This window comes from Mytilus edulis, chromosome 3 (genome assembly GCF_963676685.1).
Source record: "Mytilus edulis chromosome 3, xbMytEdul2.2, whole genome shotgun sequence".
Lineage (NCBI taxonomy): Eukaryota > Metazoa > Mollusca > Bivalvia > Mytilida > Mytilidae > Mytilus > Mytilus edulis.
This window is the reverse complement of record NC_092346.1, coordinates 47,537,319-47,564,616: the sequence shown is the minus strand read 5'-3', so window position 1 is coordinate 47,564,616 and position 27,298 is coordinate 47,537,319. Positions and strand designations below refer to the sequence as shown.

Sequence of the window (27,298 nt, the reverse complement as noted above, 5' to 3'; positions counted from 1 at the left end):
GACGACGGACGCCGACGACGACGACGACGGACGACGGACACAAAGTGATGAAAAAGCTCACTTGGCCCTTTGAACTAAAAATTAATATTGTATTTTCTTTGTATCATAAATGTATATCAAATTTATTCATTCAGTATATGTTAACTTGTTTTCTCTATATTTTAATTTGATCGAGTTCAGACATTTGAATTGATATTTTATGGTGTGTCTTTTTTTATGTTTAAATGTAACAATATTTTTCAGATAAGGGTGAAGATTGGTGTCTGTTCAATATTTTCATCCTCTGCATTTGTATGCACCTAAGTATTGAGCCTATTCAGTATTTTTCAGCTTTTGATGAGGTTCATGAGTGTTTCTCGTTTTTTTTAATATAGATAAGTCCGTCGGTTTACCTGTTTGAATTGCTTTACATTTGTAATTGTTGTGCCCTTTATAGCTTGCTCTAGCCAAGGCTCCCTGTTGAAGATCATATTATGACAAATATGACAAAATATTGTTTAATATTTACACATTGTGACCTGGGTGTAGAGTCATCTCATCGGCAGTCATTCCATATCTTCTTATTTCTATGTGACACCTAGGATAACAACAAATTCATCAAATTCTATAGGACACAGAGGCATGATGATTAATTTATTGCGAAAAGAAGAGAATCGACACAAAATGAGGTCATTTCGTTTAATAGTGTAGATAATGCAATTTCGTCAGGTTAACTCTTGGTTCATTTGACGATTAACTCACATGAATAAATCTTCATAGAATAGGTTTACTATAAATGGCAGTTGTTAATAACTAGATGTTAACAATTTATATAGTACATTTAAAGCATATTTCACTAGGACGTATGATAAAAGAGGGACGAAAGACACCAAAGGGACAGTCAATCACACAAATCCAAAACAAACCGACAACGCCATGGCCAAAAATGAAAAAAACAAACAGAAAAACAATAGTACACATGACACAACATAGAAAACCAAAGAATAAACAACACTGATAAGTATACAAAAAATTTCAGGAAACCAATGGGCAAATCATCTCTATGTAAGACAATAACAATCAAAACCAAGGAGTAAACAAAGACTCACACATTAAGGACATTTACATCATCAGCTATAAATAATAATTAAGAATCAACACGAACTCCACTAAAACTCGGGCGTGAAATCATGTGCTCCGGAATAGTAAGCATTTCCTGCACAGTATACGGCACCCGTCGTGTTATTTCTGTTCAGTTCGGTAATGATGGAAGGTTATTTTGACTGAGGAAGAATATCAGATATGATTTCTGACACACTTTTGTCATAAAGGCCAATGAGCTCGTGATGGCGACCGTAAAATTTCTCGAGTGATGACCTTAATTTGATTGATTCATAGCCCTGTCTTAGCAACTTTTGAGAAAGTAGTGTTCCTTGTTCAACAAAATCAACGTACTTTTAGCTAGCTCTAGAGTAACGTATCAATTGAGACACATATACTCAATATGCTGGTGCCGCTAGGATGTTGCTACATAGAAATGGAAAGTTGACTATAGGGAAATTAAAATCATCGCGTTTGTCATAAATTTTGGTATTCAACCTACCATCAGTAGTCATTTCGAGAAAAAGGTCTAAATATGAAGCAGATTTATCTGTGTCGGTAGTATCTTTAATTTCAAGTTCACTTGGATATATTAAACGTAAGTGATCACTGAATCTATTATCATTAAAAGACAGTACATCATCAATATACCAAAAGGTGAAATTAAAAGACTGGGCTAATTTCTTTTCTCCTTTGTGTACAAGCCCTTGGATAAATTCTGCTTCATAGAAATATAAGAAACAAATTTGCAAGTAGAGGAGCGCAATTGGTACCCATTGGGGTTCCAATAGTCTGTTAAAAGAACAAACCTCCAAATTCAACAAATATGTTGTCAATTAAAAAGTTCAGCATGGCAATGATATCCTCGTCGGTAAAATATATACTAGTAATCGCCTTTTATTTTTAAGGTTTCTATATCTTGCGGTCTGACAGTATATTTTGACAAACAATAAAAAGCAACATATATTTTTGTTGAGACATTGTCGTTTCATGTCCTCCGATAAACATGTAATTATTTGTCATTGTTAAAATCACAATTAAAGCCAAGTTTTCTAGCATGTATTAACATTGGCTTATATAGATGTAAAATTAAAAAAAAAATCTATTGCATAAGTGCAGACACAAGTGTGAGCATTACATTATTAAAAAAATATATTCAAAATGTATTTTGTAACTTACTTTAGTAAAACATCTTTAATTAACTACATTTGATCTGCATTAACTAGCACTTCAATTGCAGAGTTTTTATGTTTATCGAATATTGTTGTAACATAAATTAATGAATTTATACTTTTTTTTGTATTTTGTTTTCTTTCATGATGAAACATGTGAAATTATATACTACAGTTTTAGACGCAAAATATGAACAAAATACGTAACACTTGTTAGATTGATCAAGTCAAAAAAAATATAATTAAATACATGGTACAAATATCACACTTGATTTTGTTAATTAAAAGCTGTTTCTACAAAATTATGCCACATCTGATCCATTTTTTTCTTTTGTACAGGGGTTAAGAAACAGTAATCCAATATTTTAAAAATTCTATCCCACCTTTTTGTGTGTTGGATATGTTCTCACACCTAAGTTTGTATATATGGTATTTAAGTCACAAAAACCTATTATTAACTGTTTTACTATTGACAAAATCCTGTGACATACCTGAAATGACTTCTTTTGCACTGAAAGGCAAGAAAACGCTATACATTTTAATCCATTCTATAATGATTAACTGTTTCTGCTAAATTAAGTAATCCGTCCCTCCTAAAGTGTAAGATTTTGTCCCCCTAATTTTGTATATAACTAAGCATCAGAACTTTTCAAGGAGAGTTATTTGTGGTGTCTAATAATTAATACAGCAAAGACATTTTTACAATATAACAAACATAGAAATATTAGACATCTGGAGACGCCATTACAGTGTTCGCACAATATCATTGTTGTGTCAACTTCATAAGGTTTTCCTTTCCATAAAAAAAATGAGGAATATATTCTGAATCTGTTTTAAAACCCCTTCTGAGAAGGGGTGGAGGGTTGGAAGAACAGTAAGAACTTGAAAATAAATGGGAAGTGCTAAAGTTTTAATAACTACAACCTTTCCAAAAGACTGCTCTTATCTTACTAATAAATGAATGATCAAAGCCATAAAACTGCAAAACCTCTAAAATAAAAGACCATTATAAGGTTTTTTTCAATATCAACTAAAAGTAAAAGCACATGAGTATCGGCTTCTATATCAGTACTTGAAGTAGTCCAAACGACTTTGTTTGTGATTTGAACCACGCCATGAGTACCTTCTAACAAATCAAGGTCAAACATAACCTCATGTGTCGTGGTTTTGATTGGGGGTTATTTTCAATTCTAATGTACAATGTGTCCATGTCATAATCTTGAACAACAGCCTAATCTCGCAACACTACAAATGAAGAAATGCCGTAGTGGAATATTTTGTTTTTTAAGTTCTCAAAAAAGACTGGATCGTCATTATTCGGTCAATATATAGCTGCCAAAGTTATACGGAAGTCCTGCATGATTATATCTGATATAATGAAATAACCAAACAACTAAACAACTCTATAGTTTCCTCATGAATGTCAAATTCAAAAGTATTTTTCAAAAGAAAAGCTACCCCTCTACTTTTAATAGAATAAGAAATAAATTTCCCCACATATCTTCATTCAAAAAGCCATTGTTTGTCTTTTTAAGATGTGCTAATAATATACTTATCTCATATAAATCCTCATATTTTGTAAAAATATCAATTATTGTAACTATATCTGATAAAACCCTTCAATTTACACTACCAATCGTAAAGTCGACATAATATAATAAAGTGATTAAACAAGAATAGCATAAATAATATAGATATATATAGGTCAATTATATATATCCAAGCAGCATTAACAAAACATACACATCTATATGTAAAAGTTATTTCACAATGAATAATTTTTTCACCCAACAACTTTTGTCGAGAGCATCATAAGTAAAATGTGTAAAAAATGTTTGTGCTCAAGTAAAATTTAAATACATATGAAAATTGTTTGTCCATCAATTTGCACGTTTTAATTTTAAAATGTGTGTATCAATTGTATAAAAGAAAAGACATACAAAATAAGAGGAAATACTAATTATAATCAAAATCCTAAATAGAAGAAAACAAAAAGTAATGAAAAAGAAAACAAAACACTTTAGAACATCAACACATCATATTTACCAACACATCATATTTACCAACACACATGCATGTATTCATACAAATGTAAACAAAACCCATACAAATATATATATATACACACATGCACCCCGAATACTGATACAAGACCATCCATCTGTATCTCAATACTGCTGACCTCATCTTAACTGTGCATGCACATCTCTCATGTCAGTGTTTTTTGTCCAGATTGAAACTAGCACTTATACATTCAATGTCTTATAATAAAATAATTTTTAGTTCGAAATGGACAGTAGAAAGCAATATTTTCTCGAAAGAATGTATAAACAGTTCTTTTAGTTTTGTAATAAAATGATACAAAGTAGAAAAAAAATGAAAAAAGTAATTGTCGAAAGCTGAAGTTACCGAGTACCATATACAGCATGTGTATGAATAAGGTAAGAAGAGTGCCCACTTCTTTATATGAACATACAGTATTTTATCCGAAATAATATATATAGAAGTATTTATGCATATACATCAAAGTTGTACTATCTGAAAGTATAATTATGTAAATCCGAAATATATGACCGTGTATTATAAAGTCTTATAGCTATTTATAGTCCCAAAATGGAATATAACCTTACAAACATGCAATGCCTTTTTACTTATATTTTGAGTCCAAACTTTTGTATCTCTATTTGTAATCAAATTAACCAAAAATATTGGTTTGTTGGCTCCCTATTAACAAAAGTCTGTATGACAAGGTATGCCATTTAAATCAAAAATGCATGCCAATATGTTTTTGGATACATATATGGTCTTTCTCTTACTGGATCAAAATTGCATTTTAAGGTATTTAGAATCATATTCAAAACAGTGTAGCTGTGGCCATTGATTGACAACCTTAAATTATCCCATTGACTGGGGCAGATTATGTGAACGTTCGCTGTAACAACCGCTGCTCACTATGTACTTGTTAAAGGCACTTAAACTGTGGGGTCACAAAAGGTTATCAACACCTAAATAAAGAAATTAGAAAAACTAATCAGGAAAAACACGATGTTTTGATTTATATCAATAATATAAATCAAAACATAAAGTTATTCCTGATTAATTTTTCGAACTATTTTAATATTAAAGGCTTTAAGAACCTTTGGTGACCCCACAGTTTAAATTCTATAATAAGTAAGTAGTGAGCAGTTGTCGTTACAGACACACGTTCACCTAATCTGCCCCAGTCAATGGGATAATTTAAGGTTGTCAATCAATGGCCACAGTTACACTGTTTTGAATATGATTCTATACGTAGTGTGATAGTTTTGTTCTCCTGCAATTTTTCGAAGGCGATCAACAATAACCAAGATCATCAATTGAAATTTGTTCATATAAATACAGATGTGAAAAATCAAACAAGTTTCAAGGTAGTCGGTTTAACTACGGACAAGTTTTTACATGAGAGCAATAATCACAATAATCTTTTTCTAAACTAAAGCAAATATTGCCTGGACATGCTTGAACAGAGGGTGCTCTATCTTCACAAGTAACATATCTATGACAGGTTGTTGGATGATGATATTTGTTGGTTATGGTTCCATTTAAATTCTGTTCACAAAAGTCATCTGAAATGATAGTTTTGTTATCACAAGATCATCAGGAGTCTAATATCAATTGAAACCTTGGCAGACACTCCGTGCAATATATACAAATTGAAAGTATTTCTAGTAAAATGCTCGATATACACAGGTATACATGCAGTTGCAATAAAAAATCCAAAATTTCAATGAAATACTTTTATTCGGAGATTACCAATATAATGTCAAAAGTGAAAGAGGAACAACACAATAAGCAAATTACAAACCACTACGCAAAAAGTTCATGTGTTTTTGATTTTGATCTTTGATTAAGGCCGTTCGGTATTGAATTTCCTCGGAGTTTTTAAAAAATTATTTTACTGTTCACATCGTGCAAGGTCAGGACATTAGTTTCCAAAGTCATATGTTTACAAACTCCCGAAAATATCGTTCATTTGAATATTATAATACATCATCTAAAAAGGATGTTAAAACACCAATATGTAGTTCTAAATACACTTTTTAAGGATTTTTCCTTGAAATTTTGTCCTCGGTTATCATATTTAAGTTTAAGAATTACATGCTTTTGTAAACTTATGATCTTACAAAGGGAAGGATTGTTAAAAATAAAAAGTATTGTCGTTTATTTATCCAAATATTCATTTTTGCAGTGTTTTTTTGTAGTCGTTGTAGATAAATGGAAATACAAAATAAAATAAGTGCAATGGAATTGATACATGTGTAAACTTGGTTTAAATAAAAAAAAAAATTGTCAATTTAATGTATAACTTCTTTGACTCTTGATAATGATTCCAAGTTGTATGTGTGTAATTTGATATCAAGTTTAAATATGCGGGAAGTCGGGTGAATATGACCTATTTAAAAATGTAAAAAAAAGTCTAACAACAAATGACATTAAGGGGTCTATTAAATTATCAAAGTCGTAAAAGAATTAAGTTGTTTTGATTAATGAATTAGCCTTTTTTTTCTGATATTTATCCATATGTTTGTGAAAGGTGTTCACGGTTTCACAGAAGTGGTCTTCTTTGCTTGTTTTATTTTCATTTAATAAAAAATACTTCTTATTCTACACGAGTTCCCACTTACTTGAAACAAGTTGAAGAGTTTCACTGCTATAGTATTTAGGCGAAGCATCAGGAAAAATACCATTTGTTACTTGACATCTGATAGTTGCATTGTACATAGCCGTAGTGAATCCAATCCAAAACTTGAGGATTCTCATAATTTCACAGTTGACTGTTGTATCTGTGATAGTTGAATAACTAGGACTTATTGATTGATAGTTAGCATTTCCTGCCAACTGTATTTCAACCTTAATGTCTCCCGTTAGGTTGCCAATAACACCGGTGCAAGTATGGAGGTGTGAAGTTCTTGGGGAAGTTAGACCAACAATTTGATCAGAGTGTAATGTCATATTGACTTTGTTCTGCTGTAAAAGTAATTAATGAATTGATTTGCGAGGACTTTAAAAAAATGTTTAACACATTCTGTTGACATTCCCTTCCTTTGTTATAAGTACTGGCATTACTTTACACACAAATAATGATAGACTATGATTACAAAAAAAGCAAAAGATAAGGGGCAATTGGTCTCTCCTCTATCTTATTTCCCACCAGAACTACCGTGTAGCGGGTTATTTTCGCGGGTGTAAAATTTCGCGATTTTCATTGAACAAGGAATACGAAATATTTTGCCGGTTTTTATTTTGGCGGATTCAAAACCTTATAAATACCTTTGAATGTGCCGTTTTAAATTGGCGGAATTTATTTTGACGATTTTGTTCTATCCGCGAAAATAGCCCGCTATACGGTATTTTCAAATGCTCTTTTGATCTGTCATGTAGCGAAATGTGTGTACTTAAAGGTTCTAACAAAATAATTTCCTTTACTTCCAAATTGGTCATAAATTGATAAAGCCTGAATAATTACAAAATTACAAATTATCCCAAAGTAAAAAAGAAAAACACCTTTAACCGATTTGAAATTTGTTTTGAAGTACAGCTAGGTATTTTGTCAAATGGATTACCGATATTCTTTCAATGCAAATTTTGTTAAAACATGTAAAGTTTGCAATTTTGTATCCAAATGCCTTCCACAACACCAAGTTCAAATGGAGCACTGATAAACATTGATGTAAAGGATTCTAGTAAAAATTGTTTATCTGTAGTTTTGATAAAGTCGTTTGGTCTGTTATTTTACCGATTGTGATACTTTCACTAAATTTGAATTCGTACAGTGGGTGCTTCATGTACAGCAGAAGAAACCTATCCTGTCGATGCAACCATTGTTACCCATTTTATGAGTTCGTGCGATCGATTACCCAATATTCCGTTTGTAAACTTGATTTTTTTTCTATTCCTAATTGATTTAAGAGATAAAAACATCAATACAATCTGTTGCTTTTATAAACATTTGTAGGTTTCCCTACTATAATATATCAAAAACTGTGGTTAATGTATCAAAGCCGGGTTCTGCATTTATATTAACTACAGTTACTAGTTAAGCGTTTCTTGAAGAAACGTTAAGACACTATCAAATATAGGAAACAATAACAAACATAAACTTAACATCTATATTTTTGTTCGTAATGGATCTATATGTTTTTAAAAGAGAGTCGAGAGATACCAAAATGACATTCAAATTCATAAGTCGAAATAAAACTTAAAACGTCATGGCAAACACAAAGAAAAGACAATAACGAAAAAAACAGTACACAGAACACAACATCAAAAAAATACTGAGCTACGCGAACCCCCCGCCCCCTCCCCAAAAAAAAACCATCTAGGTAATTTCAGGTGTTCCATAAAGATATACTGTAAAGCAATTGAGTTTACTAAATATGTTCTTATATCACATGCTTTAATTTGATAGGTGCTACACACTATATGCTATCGGTACATTTGACATATGGTAATTTCTCTAGCTATAATATAAAAAAGAAGATGTGGTATGATTGCCAATGAGACAACTATCCACAAAAGACCAAAATGACACAGACATTAAAAACTATAGGTCACCGTACGGCCTTCAACAATGAGCAAAGCCCATACCGCATAGTCAGCTATAATAAGTTTATTCTGTTTTAATTTACATATTACCTGCTGAACGACTGTCACATTTGCACAAGAGATACCTTTAATAGAAAACAAAATATTCAAATATGATGCATGAATATATTTGTTATGATTTGGGAGAAAAAAATAATTGTTATTATTACTATGATATATTTCAGTTACTCGATATGTTTCGGTGTAAAAGGTACTGACGGAAATCATTTAAAATTATTTGATAATTCTACAATCTACATTTCTAACAAAGGATAATTACTTCCGTAAATGTATGATCTTAGACTGGTACTTTATGTTTTCTTTGTTTGTGAATGTTTTTTTAAAGGTAAGTGTTTTAATTTGTCAAGTATTTTCAAATTGATCTGTTGAACTGTTATATTATTAAAAAGGTTAAAAGATAGTTAAGCGCACGCATACATGTTAATCCACGTCTCATTAAATGAAAGGTTCAAGTCCGGAGTCTGAAAGTAATGGTTGGCAATGATTGATGTATGCCCTATTTGTTTTATGTTATTTGTGTTTGCATAAATCGGGTAGTCGGTCTGCTATAACAAGGTTATTTTCTGTCTGTGGTATTTGGTAATAATGAAACCCTTTGACCTATTGTTGCTTCCGTCTACCTCATAAGGTCTATGCATATCAGATAGTAATCCTATTCACAATCATATAACATCGTCTTATTCAAATATGAAGCTTACGGTGACATTTAGTTGTTAACTTCTTTGTCATTTATTCTCTGTGGAGAGGTGTCACATCTTCTTATTCAAATAATGAACTAAAAAGGTTTCAACTTAACTGCAACCGACATTTATTTAGACATTTAATCCATTTTCTGTGATGCTTGATGCGACATAATTTTAAAGTTTAATTAAAGTATGCATGCTTCAAATGTAGTTGAAAGCTTGATATTCCATGTCTATAGCTATGATCGAAATTTGCTAAGCTTTTACGTTTTTTAAGCTGTAAGTAAAATTTCTGTTAGTCAATACAATTACCACTTAAAAAGCTATACTTCAGCCTGATCGTTTGGTATTTCGTACATGCTTATTTTTACTAAAAAAATGTTTTTTTTTATACAAATAAAGGCAACAGTAGTATACCGCTGTTCAAAACTCATAAATCCATGGACAAAAAACAAAATCGGGGTAACAAACTAAAACCGAGGGAAACGCATTAAATATAAGAGGAGAACAACGACATAACACCGAAACGTAACACACAGAAACGGACCAAGCATCAGACAAAACACCACGAGAATAACAAATATAACATGAAAACCAAATACATGAATTTGGGATAGACAAGTACCGTGCCACGTCTTATCTCAATTTCTCAAAAATAAGAGAAAACACAAACGACTCAACGTTAAAATGCAACACACACAGAAACGAACAATAATATAACAATGGCCATCTTCCTGACTTGGTACAGGACACTTTTAAATTGGAATAAAAGTGGTGGGTTGAACCTGGTTTTGTGGCATGCCAAACCTCGCACTTTAATGGCAAAGTTAAATATAACATTGAAATGACAACATAATATTACAGGACTACAATACAAATTAATAGAACACATTAGACAAAGAAAAACATGATTAATAGATAACAAAAAGCATCAGGTTTAAAATTCAATACGCCAAAAACGCGCCTTGTCCACACAAGACTTACAAGTGACGCCCAGATATAAAAGATCGAAAGTGAAAAAAGTACAAAGTTGTACAACACTGAAGATCAAAAGTTGAAAAGGTTTCGCCAAATACGGCATTGTTTTTATGCCCGGGATAAGAACATTCTTATTATATAGAACAATTCATGCTATTGCAAACAGTAAATTTTATCAAATGAATATGAAAGAGATATACATAAAGAAACTGAAGTATTAACTAATTACAGAAAACTAAACCCGAATACATAACGCCCAGATATAAAAGATCGGAAGTGAAAAAGGTACAAAGTTGTACAGCACTGAAGATAAAAAGTTGAAAAGGTTTTGCCAAATACGGCATTGTTTTTATGCCCGGGATAAGAAAATCCTTATTATATAGAACAATTCATGCTATTGCAAACAGTAAATTTTAACAAATGAATATGAAAGAGATATACATAATGAAACTGAAGTATTAACTAATTACAGAAAACTAAACCCGAATACATAATGCTATTAAAGTTTAACACAGAATAGACACACCCGAATCAGTCCAGGCGTCAACGTAATTAAAAAAATGTGACGTCACATACGATGGCGAAAAGGCACAAACGTTATGCCATATTTGAATTTATGAAATTTAGAAACAGCATGACGTCACAAAACGTTTTTGGATTGTTTTTGGTGTTTTTGTTCATTAATTCATATTAAAACTGTTTGCAAAATAGACGTGCACAATGAAATGAAATTAGACATGGCCTAAACCAACGAAATATAACAGAATGAACTTTGTTATTCATCACCAAATTTTAAAATCGATTTCATTTATTTCTTACTTTGTGTCGGACATGTAACTTCATCGCAATGTTTGCATGTTTCTACTGTATGTATTCCAAAACAAAAGTTTTCCTGACAGGCCTGGCCATAAGGTTTTTTATTTTGGCACTGTATATAATGATGACAATTTGTGGGATGTACACGGTTGCTATGGGGGACAGTATTATCCTTGCATGCATCACCTGAAAGGAATGAATTGTCACAAACCAACATTATTACTAGTACACGCAAATATGTTTAGCAAATTCGTAACTAGCTAATTTAAACTTAACGTGGCGAATTATTTTTAACCTTTTCAAATATAAGTCATTTGTTTTACAATTTTACAAATGCATAAACAATTATCAATACTTATGTTATATGCATGCACAGAATATGGCGGATTTAAGTGAAATAGAAATATATATCAATCGTCCAAATGAATGTTGCATTTCTACGCTCGTTATATCTTTATTGTATTGGTATTTATGATCCCTTTTCCCCATTGGAATCGAATGCTCAAATAAGGTTAACCAATTTGCATACGGAAAACAGATAAGCATCGTCCTGTTGTGTGTGTTTTTTTTATTGATGACGAATTGAAAAAGACATGTTCACTTAAGTTCACAGTTTAATATGTGTCTATCTACAGTTATAAGAACGATAATTTTAAATAGAATAACGGTTATAGGTCATTTTATTTTTTCTTTGAAGTTTAAACTTTCTAGATAAACATTGAACGACACTTATTGGAAATTCCATTTATTGACAAGAGTGCATCGTCAGAACAGATTAGATAATGTATGCGTAACTGTAAATTGTTTTATGATGTTTAGATAAAAAATAAATGTAGTCTTTTTTGTGTAAGCTTTGATATTGAACACATTTATTGACATAGGAGCGTCATGGGTCTAGTCATATACAGTTTACAGCAAGTGTATTCTATTTCCGGGAGGTAAGAGCATAATTTCTACTTTCAGTTGAGATGCCTTCCTGACGAGCATAATTGTAATTCTGGTTTCTATGACGAGTTTAAAACACGAAAAAACGAAGATGTTTACATTTTCATTACGTTTATCGTAAACTTTATTATTTAGACTGATTTCATTTTGACACAGTTAACACTTGTGCTTAGATTTTAGATATAAACAGAATATTATCCGTCATCTTGCAATGCGATTATTTTCACACAACAATTCAGGTGGATGAAGTTCAGCTCTTTCAATAAATCAATAGATCTTTAACTGATATTTTAGTAATCTATTTTTCAAATCAGCACACCTTATCAAGCTCGATTACTTTTTTAAAACACCTTTTGAAAAGCCGTCAATACCGACTAATGACACATACAGTTCACAGGTAACATGAAGTGGTTGTATCAAAGATAACAAATAATTAAGGAATATCATATTCTATTGAAGATTTTATTGTTGCTATTTACACATTCTTTTCAAAGCTGTTATTTACAGGGTATTCTCTTATATGTAAACATTCCTTATTGTAAAGGCTAGATACCTAATGATTCTAAAGGCCAATTGACTTGGTTGCATTTGTTTTCTTTTTTTTGTGAAGGAACTGTTCGTTTTTCAAAAACCCTTTACATGCCCTTCAGTTTTTATTCATTGTAAATTAGATGTAAAGTTGTCTAATTGACCCTCCTACCACATCTTCTTATTTAATTGTGACCTTAAGGAGGCATCCTTCTGTAGCATTAGTAAATGTAAACAAATGTTTGAATAAAGATTCAATATTTCTGGAAGTTTTTTACCATCCTAAGTTGGTCAAAGGAGCTAGAAGCTCATCGTATGAAATGAAGAAATAAATTATTTAGACCTTTCTGTTTCCCCCTTTATACTCAGACCAAAAGAATAAGTGAATTCATTAAACAAACGATTGAAAATATAAACAAGGAAAAAATCGTTCTGGGAAGTATGACAGAAATACAAGTCGGTGAACTAGTATTAATAATTATATACGCTTCTTAATACTTTTTACGACGACCATTTACCAATAGTTTTTTTTAACAATCGGTGTCTTTACTAACTGTTGTTTCAGATTGTTGTTGAAAAGTTCTAATATTTTACCACCAATCAGCAAATATTTTTTATTCAAATATCATAATGGAGTTCTTAAAGAAAATGATTTAGTTTGATGGTCTTCACATTGTTTAAGTTAAACTTAAGTTACAGAAGCTATACTACCTGGTATTAGTAGAACTGTTTCATTATTGGAATAAAAGTTTGGGAAGTCCGGGAAGAACTTATTAATTAATTTACATCTAATGATTGCATTCTCCATATCAGATGTAAATTCGATTCCAAAATCAATTTTTCTATGAATTTCGCATGATGTTTTCTTGTCTTCTGTGGTTACAGCTGTTATGTCCAATTTTCTGAACTCCAATTCTCCAGACTTCATAATTTCAATACTAAGATTGCCTGCTGGATAACCAACGTTGGCTTCACAACTATGCATATACCAGTGTATGTTATCTTCAAGGTCAGCTATTTGATGAGGATTGAGTTTTAAAACCGTTGAACCAGTCGGCGAACCTTTATGAAAAAGAAGAAAAAATAGTATTTACGATTTAAAAAAAATCTAAATATGGACAAAATATTATTCTAAGAAATAAGACATAATGCATCATGAATTTGACCAGATCTAAAAATAGAAAAAATTAAATTGTCGGATTTATCTTCAACTTTTTATAAACGATCAGAACAGAATCAGAAAAAAAAAACTCAAGATAAAGACTAAATATTTCAGAAAGTATAATGGGGATGACTACATCTAGTTTTTTTTGTGGGGAACGTGTTGCTCAGTTATGTTTTGTGTTGCTATTTCGTCGCCTATTGTGTTTTTGTTGACATTGTATTGTCAGTTTCCTGTCGACTTATAATTAAGCCTTTTTTTATTGTCCGCCTCATTTGATTAAAGAAATCTATTATTAAGACTATAATACATGGCAATCGAAACAGAACATACAAAAATATCTAGTCATCCTCCGTTATGAATTCATTAGATGTAAAGATTACGTAAATGAAATTGAAACTGGTATATAAGATACAAATAAACCAATACAAACATCTCTTAATCATTTTACTGCCGTAAACGATTTTAATTCTCTATATTGTTAATCAGTCCAGGCGATTATTGTTATTCGTTATATTCCTCAAACTTGTAATATTACGACAAAAAGTAACATTACAGTTTTGTGTAATATAGGGCCTATATTACAAAAAAGCGTAATAATCAATATTACGAATGTCTGTAATATAGATTTTCTATATTACGAATATTTGTAATATACGATTAAATGGCTGTTTTGTAAATTTTGACGTGTCTTACCATGACACCAGGTAGTCTTTCTAAAAGAAATACATACGGTAATCATTTTTACATATGCAGAAAATTTTGTTTTGAAGTCGAAAAAAATGTTTACAAAATTAATGATTTCCTACGAAATTTTCTAACTAACAACTGAAGTTTGGACAAACTGTTCATTCCTACAATCTTAAGACTAATTTCCTGTGAACGAATTATATTTTCTCTTAACAGAAACGTTTTATGTGTTGTGCTTTGAATGCTAGTATTACGTCGAAAAATCTTTAAAGAAACATGTGTATCGATTCCAAACCACATTTCAATGGAGACAACTCTTGGTCGCTTAGAAGTTGTTGAAAAGTATAAATCGTTGTCTCCCTTGAAATCACTACTTAAAATTGATCTAACGCACTTGAAATTCCAATGTTTGTCAGTAGCTGAACAAAATTAGGACAAATCTGATAAATCAAATTGATTTCAAGTTATTTTTGGAATATTAAAACAATATAACATATCACAGAAAATGAAATGAGATGTGCATGACATCCTGCACACGCGACGAAGGGAATCATGTCCTATGTAATAATATAATCAGGAGACCTTTAAAAATTCCACAATAAATAATGTTGATTATTTTTGTTATTAGGGAGGGGCATTTTTTTTTTAAAAGAATTGTTAAAATCAAAATTTCTAGAAAATAATAATTTGTTTTAGAACGGAAATAAGAAAAACAATTTTTTTATATTTAAAAAAAAAACTTTGATGAGGGTCTTGATTAGGATCTTTATATCTGTATTCTTGTATTTGTGTCTATTATTCTCAGCCCTTGGTTGCCGGGAAGTCTGCTGATGCCTGCATTTTTCCACTGATAGACTGCGGCTTAAATTTCATTCTTTTTATTTTAACACTCGATTTTTAAAATTTTTTTTTTTAAAGTTTTTGTCCTTTTAGATTTTCTTTAAGTTTGGTCCATTTTCCTCTTTTCGGTAAACCCGTTCTGAATTTAATTTTTTGTGCCTGCATATGTTCCTCACAAAACCCCCTTCTAAAAAAAAAACACAAAAAAAAAACACACACACACACACCGAAATTAATGGAAATTGTCTCAAACCAAACAAATATTTTAGAGACAGGCATGCAAGTGTTATAACTGATATTTGTATTTTGATAATTTTGATAAGAGCTTCTTACTTCCTGCAAATTCACCTATGTCAAACAATATTTATTTCTGATTACAGTAATATGAACAATCGTTTTAGTTCAAAATCCCACGAATCGATTGTTTCATCGATCCGTCCTATTTAATTGAAATTTTCACTACTGAGAATTTTGTTCATACATATACATAGTATTTATTTTTATAAATGTTATATCAAAAGTATAATTTAGATACTTGTAACGTCAGTAAATTATGCAATGCTTCCATCAGTCTATTAAAGTGTGTATCTGATATAGAAATAATACCGTAAAATATCTAAGGAAATAATGGCAGCACTGGAATATAGTGTGTTACACTGTTGAAAGGGTAGGAAACAGGTTGGGGGACTAGGTATTATCCACTTTTTGGCAAAAGAAAATTAATGACAAAACAAAAGAGAAATAAAAGAGGACATTTACAAAACAATAGACTATTATACTGTAGAATATATATAAGACCAAAGAAGACTTTAATTTTTGTCTGATTTCCAATGACAAAGCCTTGATCCCTCACTTTCATTCTTTTCTTGCGTATACGCCGCTAATAGTTTTGTAACTGGAATTTGTCCTTTTGTATATAAGCGGTACTATCCAAAAAGAAAAATGGAGATGCTTTTCTGGGAAATTGTTTTGAAAGATTGGAGACGTTGTAAATATTCTTTTAACCTGGTCCGCACTCGTTAACACAGCTGTCATTCTGTATTCTTTCATTAAGGTTTGGATAAAAACTGTCCTTAAACATTTAAGACACAACAAAATAAGTATTTGTATTTAGAATAATTGTTTTCTATTACAAAATACGAAACAAAAATATTGATTTGACGATTTCAAATAGCAGCAGCTGATTAAGTATTTCTATTAATGAATGTTTTTACATATTGTGTGTCGAGAATGATTTATGATTTGTTTTGATTTTTGTTAACAAGACCTGTAAAGTAAATCACCTCCCATAAAAACCACACACAAAAAACGAATCAAAAAGAAACAACGGCATACCGTAATCCTCATATGGATCAATGCATCAGACTGATTAATAAAAATAGAACTCATTATCGCAGCTACATCTTGTCACTCTAAATACATTTTTACACATGTTTTGTATTGGTGATCATCTACTTGCTTACAACAACATATAATATTATCATTGCAAAATGATAGATTTCAATAATTTAGGAGAGGCTCTTCAGCAAAGCAACCTTATGTTATCGATGCAAGATATAAAGTTTCAAATATAAATGACATCTTAGTTTAAATACAATTGTTGAAATAATACACATCAATTATATTGTTTGGCCGTTTGGCTGTTTGGCTTTTTCCTCCTTTTTTAGCCATAGGGTCGTTTTCGACTTGTGAGTTTGTCCCTTTGGTGTCCTTCGCCTATCTTTTAGAACTTTGCTCGTGTGTTCTATGTTTCTTATGTACATGTATATAACTGTAATTTGTGTTATGTTTATTATTTAACACTTCAAGTTTTACTTTTATCAATAAATTATTGGGTTTTTTATTAATCCAAACTGAAAGAATTATTCAGACACTAGACTAGGTATGTCTGTAATAAAAAATGTGTTTATATAAGAAGAATATTGATTGATTGATTGATTGGTATTTAACACCACTTTCAACACTATTGTGCAATTTTGTGGCGATCAGTTTTTATTTGTGGAGGAAGCCGGAGTGCCCACCGAAAACCACCGACCTTCTGTATAGGAAAACTGACAATCCTAGTCAATTAAGATTGGAGTCGAGTGTACCTGCTCCGTGCGGGATTCGAACTCACAACCTCAGTGTTAACTGGATAGTGATACAGTAGTTCAACTACTTAGACCACTTGGCAAAAAAGCCCCGTACAAGAAAAATAATAACGGTTTAATTTTTTGGGGAAAACACATCACAAAGTGTTCCATAAGAATAATTTAAGAAAAGGGTTCCGTGAAACCTTGTGGTTCGCCTACGATTGATGCTGTCCGATTAAAAGTGTAATATTGACTTAAAAGTGAGTCTATTTATCAGTAAAATACAGAATTTAAAATAAAACCAAACTTTGTCTTCAGATGCTATTTCTTGGAGATTAGCTTATGACCAAGTTTCAGCAATCCATGAAGTATTACGAACTTATCATGTCTAGACTGTCTGTATATATATGTTAACTAATAAATTTACTACTTGTTAACTGCAAAACTAAGTCCATTTACTAGTAAATGACGGAAAATAAAAATACATATTATCAAAATTTGTTCTGGATACTGTTCTTTGGTCATTAAAAAGCTTCTGTCCACATTTTATAAAATTTCATGAAAGTTTTGCAAAATTATTGAAAACTGAAAACCTTAACCTGAGACTGAATCTGAATGTTAAGTGTAAAAAGAAAATGACAAAAATGAATGCGTCACAATTGAATAAATAAGAATTTTCCTACTTATACCCCATTAACTTCAATATAATTCACACATGTACCATGGGGATACTTCAGGATTGGCCTTTATTCATAAATCAATTAGGTTTTGACCAGTAAGAAAGCATTCCATTTCAGCAGTTCTAAATATATAAAGAAACTGCACACCCTATGCAACAAAAATCAGATCTGGCGGGAGATGTTATATCATTAGTGACCTTGCTGGAAGTCAGTTGCTACAGATATGGTCAAAACTCCGCCCACCATGATAAACCTTTACTATTTATGATCTCAGAAGTTTAATTACACATTGCATTTATTTTCTTCATTATGGATTTTATTCATTTAGTACATGAAATAATATGTTTTGATTTTTGAATTGTTACAAAAAATAAGTTATGCATGTATACACAAAAGGATCAGTTGGTCAGTCTAGATGATCCATATGGAGGATTTCTAAAATTGTAATTGTATAAAATGACAATATGGTGTTTTACCGAAAGTACATTTTTTTCATTTTTGCAGTTTGATAATGAAATATTCAATTTGTATTTTCTTTTAAAAAGAATACATATTTCAACATTCTCCTTAAGGAATTCTAGTATAAACATCAGAAACATTAATTGTTTAATATCTGTACATTTATATTTTGATTCCCTCCATATCTCCAAATAGTTGGGTTTTTTTTCTCCTGGCAGCTCCAATAAAGAAATGTATTTTTATTTGGAATTCAATAACTTCATTTTTCCATAAATCCCTAATCCACCTCTTTTTCATAACTGTAATTTTTATTGCTGGTGAGTGATCATAAAGCTATCAAATGATTCTATTGATTAACCACAAAGTACTGCCCACATGTTTTTATCTTGTATCAGTCAGACACGTGCATTTGTTTATAAAACTAATTATCATCAAAACTCATTAACAGTGCAAGATATGTAAATAATTTTTTCGTCTGTGGTTTTGGAATATTAAGAAGTAACAAAAACAACTGAAAATGAAATTTTAATAAAATTTTGTTGCTTTTGTATTGTGCTACCTTAAGTACTCTTCATAATTAGTCAAAATAATAATAATGAAAAAAAATCCCACACAAACTGACTTATTAACAACCCTCTTTGAAAAGACCAACCACTTGAAATAAACTCATCCTATATACCAGGCTAGGAATTATGTAAACCAGACGTGCGTTTCGTCTACAAAACTTCTAATTTAAAGAAGAAAAAAGTCAAATAAGTATAAAATTAAGAGCTTTGAAGACTCAAAATTTCTATTCTTCAGGAGGAATACTCTTAGAATTTCAAAAATTTCAACAAGTGATCATATCAAGGATATTTCATGTTAAATAAAGGCAACTGTAGTATACCGTTGTTCAAAAGTCATAAACCGATCAACATAGAAGTGCCGACAACTCAGCATTGGATAAACCCGGGATGAAACCTCTTCCAGCAGTGTTATCAACCCATTAGTTTTAAGTAAACTCATCTTAGAGACCAGGCAAATAATTGTGTTCCAGAGACGCTCGTTTCGTCTACAAAAGATTCTTCATTGAAAATCGAATCAAAGGAGACAAAACGGCCAAATGAATGAGTTGAAAAGCATTAAATGACAAAAATTCCAAAAGGTTTTGACGAATAAGGTATTGTGGTTGTGTAAAAAATCCTTAATAATTGTAAAATCAAAGTTTGGGTCAATATCTACTTCATCAGCGACGATCATCTACCAAGAAAATCATTAACAGACGTGAGATAATATTTGATAATCTTACAATCTGAAAAAAAAACACAGAAAGGGAAAATGACAATATACCCAATACGTAACATTGAATTAGCTCTACAAACTATTTTCCCACGTCCTCCTGTAATATGTATATAATTTCGTTTACTATTTTATAATGCAATCAAGTACTTACAGTAGGTTTCCGTAGTTGAACTTGGTGCCTCTGACAGGCTACTCTCTGAAAGGAAAATTAAAAAAACATCTGAGGATCAACAAAATATACTATCTCTTTATTCCTATACATTTCGAGCAATATGATTGGTTAAAAGCAACAGCGTGGAGACCGTGTATATTCCATATTGGATTAATAAGCGGGGCGAAATTCAATACACGATTAGTAGTATGGGATTATACTGTTTTTTTTCTTTTTCAAGAGCCCTGATGGTTTTTATTTTAATTATACTAGAACACACCCGCGAAATCGCGGGCATATATACAGCTTGTGAACTGTTGTAGGATGATTTTTCGTAAAAGATATTATGTATGGAGAATTTCATAAAAGGTATCAAAATCTCTCCCTTTTCCCGATATTTGTTTCCTTTCTGTTAAATTCAATTATTTTCGTGTTTCTGGCCTCAGACCACAATTATTTTTCTCCTTTGCTACATCTATTGGTAAAAGTTAAATTAAATTAAAAATTTGCACCGCTTCAAACATGAAATAAATGTAACTGCTTATATATAGACCATTTTTAGTCTAATAAAATATGTTTCTAGGACAATCCATCAGTGCTTTTTCTGTTGAGAGCCTTATTAACATGCCAATGGTATGATATGAATCTTGTATAAATGACTAAGACCGACTACGGTTAATTTGAGGGGTGGTCGGAGGGGTCCTGATCCCGAAATCCCGGGCTTGAAAACATGAAATACAGAGATTCAGAATTTAAAGAAATTCATTTCCCGAAATTCTGAAATCGAAAAATATATTCCCGGCCCCAGTAAGAATCAATCCCCAAACCCCGAGCTTAAAAACACCCGATTCCGACGTTCCAAAAAAAAGGTCCTGCCTCCCTCTAATCTCTACCCTTCTTTCATTTTTGCAAAATCACTACTTTCACTTTCAACAATTAATTTTTATGCCTCATTTATGTCACATTTATGGGCATTATGTTTTCTAGTCTGTGCATCCGTGCGTTCGTTCGTTCGTCCGTCCGTCCGTCTGTCCCGCTTCAGGTTACAGTTTTTGGTCGAGGTTGACATAAGTTTTTGATGAAGTTGAACTTAGTAAAAATAGTGCCGATTTGGTATCCGTGTAATATGGACACATTCTTGTTTTCACATGTTTTACGTATTTTAATATATATGCGAAAAAATAATTGTCCTCTCTAAGGAGGTATAATAGTTGTGGTTCTTGCGATCTTAACACCATGATATGGAGAACGCTCTGATTGGCTTATTTATTTTTCATTTTTGTTATCTATCATGCGATTGGTTGTGCATGTTTCAAACCGGAAGTCTTATCTATGACTAAAAGTCAGTCTGATTGCGGATTCAATATCCAGACTCCTTTTTTGTCGTTTTTCTCCAAAAATAACTAAATATGAATAATCATAACAATGGATGACAAATGCGACTATGCATGTTACCTATAGAACACAGAGGTACGATGACACACAAAATGAGGTCTAATCGTTTAATAGTATGGATATCGAATAATTAGAGTTGATATCGAGCGATAACAAATTATCAAGAGTTGTATTACCCATTTCTCGAGAGAGAAAAAAAAACCGCTTAGTTTTTAAAAGCTAATTATTCCGCAAAAGGTTTTTCTTGTCTCCAGAACCTGAAAGTCATACTTTGATTCCGTTGTGAAACTTCAAAACATAGACATAAACTTCAGAATGAAATCAGAGACCTCGTTGTCTGAGTAATATTAGCAGTTCAATTTCTGTATTCAGTTCAATTACTGTATCATTAGCATCTCAATAATGAAAATGTGAGTTTCAAATTCAATGTAAAACTTTTACTTGCGAAGTTTTGTCATTCTTTTCATTAACTCTATCTTCCTCCACAAAATAAATAAAGAAAGAAATTGGCTACCATGATATAAAAAATAGGTCTAAAAATTGGATAAAAAACCAAATCTATAAATCAATGCAAACGGTATCATTTGACAATAATAATCTTTCTCTTGGAAAACATGAAGGTGATTTGTATATTATTGAATAGAAGAAAACATATTTATAATCAATGTTTATAGTCGTCATTTACCCAATGAATAGCCAATGGAAATGGAAAACCAGTATTTTTCATCCCTTATTTCTATGAACCACCGTTAAGTGTGTTGCGACCTTTATTTTATCATGCCAGAATTAGTCACCAAGACACAAACTAAAGAAAAATGTGATTATATACATGCGAAATGTGCATTTGATACTTAGATCAAAGTAAGGCAACATCGCATGTTTTTAATAAATATAAGACAGCAACGAAAAGATAAAAAAAAACCCGCTCACTTTTTTTTTGCATAATCAACATTTTTGGCTCTACATGAAAAACGTACCTTTTGTAGTTGATAAAACATGATCGGTTGATGTCGTAAGCGTAGAAGCAGGATTTGTAAGGATATCCGTTGGCGTTGACGTAATACTATGCTGGGTGTTGTTTAATGTGTCAGTTTTCTCGTCTGAAATATAACATACTAGATAGCACACACTTTTTCGTTTATTTTGGTTATATGTGATGTTTCATGACACTCCTTCTTTTCAATCTAGTATACATTTTAGTGCCCTTCCTAAAGTAAATACGTGTTCAACATTTAGAAAAATAAAACAAGTTAAACTAATGAAGACCAAGACGATTTTATACATAAAGAACATCCCAGGTACCAAAACAGATATAGACTTTCAACTGTGTTATTTTTCTTGTTCTTATTTTGTGCTTTTACATCACTGTCCCTCGATTAGGGAGAGATTAGGCACCCGCATAAATGTTAAACGTCGCCACATTCTTTAAATTAAGTTAATGTCATTTGTACCAATGTATCATATTTGTTTTGTTTATTGTATGTAAGTATGTAATTTAGGCCCTATGTTTTCTCAATTAAAATATTTTACATTTGTGAAATATTGAAAGGAATTGCAGTAAATGTATCTATTACAAAAAGTATGATCTCAATAGACATTACAAATTGATAAAGTGTAATTACTGATTGAACACTCTTCAAAATAGATAAAATGTATCTTGTATAATTTCACTGGTCCAATTTAAATACGAAACGGGTTGAGGTCTAAACAAAAGTAGTGCAACCTAGTAATGTGGCCCTCGACCCCCTAATCTGTTACTTCGTTTATGTTCGTGTTTCATCTTAATTTGTTATTTTAGCAAAATTTGTGTTTATGGAATATGTGTGATAGATAATCTTTGTTCTTTTCTTAGCTCCTCGAATTTATATATTGATCTTCTGCATATCGTTCAAAGCCGTTTATTGACATCCTTTAACTTAAAGGTTATCGTATTGTCGACGTTCCGTCACATTGACGTATATACCAAATTTCCTTTTAATTATATTTTCGAAACTGTATTGTGCAAAATGCTTTTTTATTCGCCAATATGTCCTTATAATGTCCTTTTTTTTTCTTCTAGAGAAGTAACTTCTTCATACGTCACTTTTTATCGTTCAAAGACGAATGATAAAGAGGAAACAATACTATCTAAAGATGAGTCTTGAATAAGAATTGTACAGAAAAATATCATGGGTTTATATATCAAAATAATGTTCTCGTTTATTAGTGTGAATATTCGGATATTTCATTTCCATCAACCTTTAAAAATATAGTTTGTCATTCAGTAAACTGTAACCGAATAGTTACATTAGATATTCAAAAGCTTAAAATGTCCAATTTGCAACATATACGAAATAATAAGACAAGATACTAATATCACATATAGATTTGTTTAAACTTAACATTATCCATGCCTAGTTTTAACCAGTTTAAACATGGTATACGCACACGTACGTTTACATATTTAAATTCATTACTTTGCTTTTAAAATTTTGAGTTTGAACGTTCTGAATGAAGATGGATCTAGAAGGGGAATTTAAGACGCATGATCTTTTTTGTTTTTTTTCTTCAATTTATAAACAATCTATAAATATTTAAATAACTTATCGTACATTATTTGTCTATTTACGTACACGGATATTGTTATTCATGAATTTTATACAATCTCATTTAAAATTCACCAGTAACCATTGAAAAACTCTACAATAAATCTACTGACTTAAAGTTTGTTTGAATAACATATTTATAAGAATAGTTTTTTGTTCATTAAAAATGAACTGAACCTGAATTAAAATTACTTAATATTAGCAAAACGTTGTAATGTAGGTAAAAATCTTGTCATTACACGTTTGAGATTTGGATACGAGCTAACTATTTAAATCAAACAAACTTTCATTGGTATTTCTAAGCAATAGGAAATAAGCTGCACAGCCAATGCCAATCAGGAGTAATGTTATTATTGCAGCAGGAATAATCATTCTGCAGGGCGAACAAGGAGAATTTGCAGATGGTTTATTTGTTTCTTTGTCTTGCGTCAAGCAGTAGTCATCTGCTGGTCTTAGTACCTACAATAAAAGGTTTAAAATGACAAACAACATTCAAGAATGAACAGAGACAATATATAGATTGAAAAAGAAAAGGAATTCAAAATGAAAGCCAAAAAGTTATATTGTCATTAAATTTCAAAAAGGCCATAATTTGGTTTTTATATGGATCTATCTTAAATGCCGTAATACTAAGTTAAACAAATATCTTCATAAAAAACAATATAGGATTAAGAACCAGCAAAATATGATGGGTTTGTGCCAGTTTATGGATATTTAAAAGTTATCAAAGGTACCAGGTTTGTAATTTAGTACGACAGACGCGGGCTTCGTCTAGCTCAGATAAAAAATAGTTATAAAGCCAAACAAGTACAAAGTTGGTGAGCATTGAATACCCAAAATTCCAAAAAATTGTGCCAAATATGACTAAGGTAATCTATTCCTGGAATAAGAAAATCCTTACTTTTTCGAAAATTTCTAAGTTTTGTAACAGGAAATTTATAAAAAAAAACATATAATTGATATTCATGTCAACACCGAAGTGCTGACTAATGGGCTGGTGATATCCTTGGGAAAGAAACGTTCAAACAGCAGTGGCATCGACCCAGTGGTGTAAATAGCTATCAAAGGTACCAGGATTATAATTTAGTACGCCAGACGTGCGTGTCGTCTAAATTAAAGCTTATTTTTGGACACAGTTTAGGTTCCAAAATACACTGTAATTAATGGTTGCCAATGATGATATTGAAACCATAGAAAAAAAACCGGATAACGAGTGGCAGCGGCAGTAAATTATGCTAAAAACTGCTAATAATTATTGAAAATTGAAGACTATTACAAACAAAAATAATGCAAACTTGAGGAGTTATTAGCTCATCTTTTTCATGTCATCCGTCAAGGATAGGAATTAGACAATTAGAACCCGACTATATGATTCGTACATACAAAAAAAAGGTTAATAGAAAGAATTTCATGTACAGATAACTTATGGTAATGCATCATAGCGAGAAATAACTCAAGCGGCGAAAAAAAGAAGATATTCTAAACTAAAGATAGTCAGCTGTCTTGCGGAAATATCATTTTCGCTATAAAGCAAATTAAAAAACCCAATTTTATCGGATCCAGTCATTTGTAAAAGGGAATCCAACAACCGTTAAATAAAGGGGGTTTCAAACCAAGTAAAAAGGGGGAAAGGGGGGGGGGGAAGGTTCCACCATAGATAAAGGTGGGGGGAGTTCCAACATTATGTCCCCATTCAAATACAATGATAACAGATTTTATCCTATTAAGGGACGTTTTTATGAGAGGACAGTGGCGGATCCAGCTATTTTGTATGAAAGTCCAACCATGGATAAAGGGGTTCCAAACTTATGTCCCTATTCAAAAGCGTTGATCGTTACAAGGGCGGGGGGGGGGGGGGGGCATCACCCAGACCTCCCCAAGGATCATTTACTTATAGAGAACAACAGGGAAAGAAAAAAACCATTTTAGTCATTTAAAATATCAGAACAAACAATATTTAACTTATTCTATTATTATCCTTAGAACAACAACACATGAATAATCATAAATACATAATTTGCTCAATAAGATAATCGCATGACTTCTAGCAACGTGTAAAACATGTGTGGTTCTAATCTTCCTATGTCTTACCATGTCAAAGGTTCAGTATTGACATTTATCCAATGACACGTTAGTAATTGTTGATATCGTAAGCTTCCTATTTAAGTGAAAACCATTCTTAAACTTGTTTAGTTTACACAACGGAAACATAAAAACGAAATATATCATATGGCCTTCAACGCTAATTATATATTAGTATATCTAAGACTAAATAATAAGCTATCAAAGGTCCCGATATGGCAAGCCGTTGTGAAAATGATTCCCTATTTTGAATATTTCAGTTTAATTTTTAAGATTCGGGTAACATTTATATACATGTTAATGATTGTAAAACACTTACATATTCTTGTTGGTCGAAACATATGACTGTCCAGACGTTCTAAGTTTTGTTGAATCTGCTATTTCATAATATATTCGAACATCATCAAGTTCAGTAACCTCTTCTTTGTTTGTGATGTATTTGCTGTGTGGCAAATCGGGGGGTTTGTCTGATACTTTATCAACTTGCGATTCTTCTCTGATAGATCCCTGTATACTGAGATAATCATGGTTGGAAGATATACCCTTTTCATTGCGATTACAAGGGTGTAAATATCCATCGGAATGCCTCTGTTTTCCACAAATATCAGGAGGCGGAGAAAACCCGTCACTGTATGATCTGTTAAGGTATGCGCTAAAATTTCTTTCATCGAAACTCATCTTTTCGTCTTGGAGCTCCATATAAATTCTATTACTGATTAACGGTTATGCAAGATTTGAAAAATGTTTTAACATATCTATATAAGTTTTAAGTCTTTTGTTTGATTAAAAACAAGATACTACCGGTTTGAAATGAAAAAGAAAAAAGAGTCAAGACTCTGTTCAAGGATCTGCATAAGTATAGTTCATGGTATATGCATTATTTGAATGCATATAGATAGAGACACGATCAGATTAGATATTATTTTCTAATATCATTTGAAATTTGTATAATGATTAACATTTAAATGTACAACATTTATATTTTGTATATTGTGTTTTATTGAAAAGAAAATATTAAACTAACAATCGTTCAAAAACTTATTAAATAACAAAT

At 31.3% G+C, this 27,298-nt stretch overlaps 1 protein-coding gene across 1 annotated transcript; it reads right to left on the bottom strand.

Annotated features, from left to right (window-relative positions):
* Nucleotides 1-4,043: 4,043 nt before the first annotated feature.
* Nucleotides 4,044-26,584, bottom strand: LOC139516662 (uncharacterized). The gene is made up of 9 exons (XM_071306884.1): nt 26,564-26,584; nt 24,447-24,621; nt 22,555-22,677; nt 20,183-20,227; nt 13,559-13,909; nt 11,378-11,560; nt 8,928-8,962; nt 6,917-7,259; nt 4,044-5,857 (listed from the first exon to the last, which is right to left on the bottom strand). The coding sequence occupies exons 2-9, from the start codon at nt 24,532-24,534 to the stop codon at nt 5,673-5,675; spliced, it is 1,353 nt and encodes a 450-aa protein (XP_071162985.1). The 5' UTR covers nt 24,535-24,621; nt 26,564-26,584; the 3' UTR covers nt 4,044-5,672.
* Nucleotides 26,585-27,298: the final 714 nt, after the last annotated feature.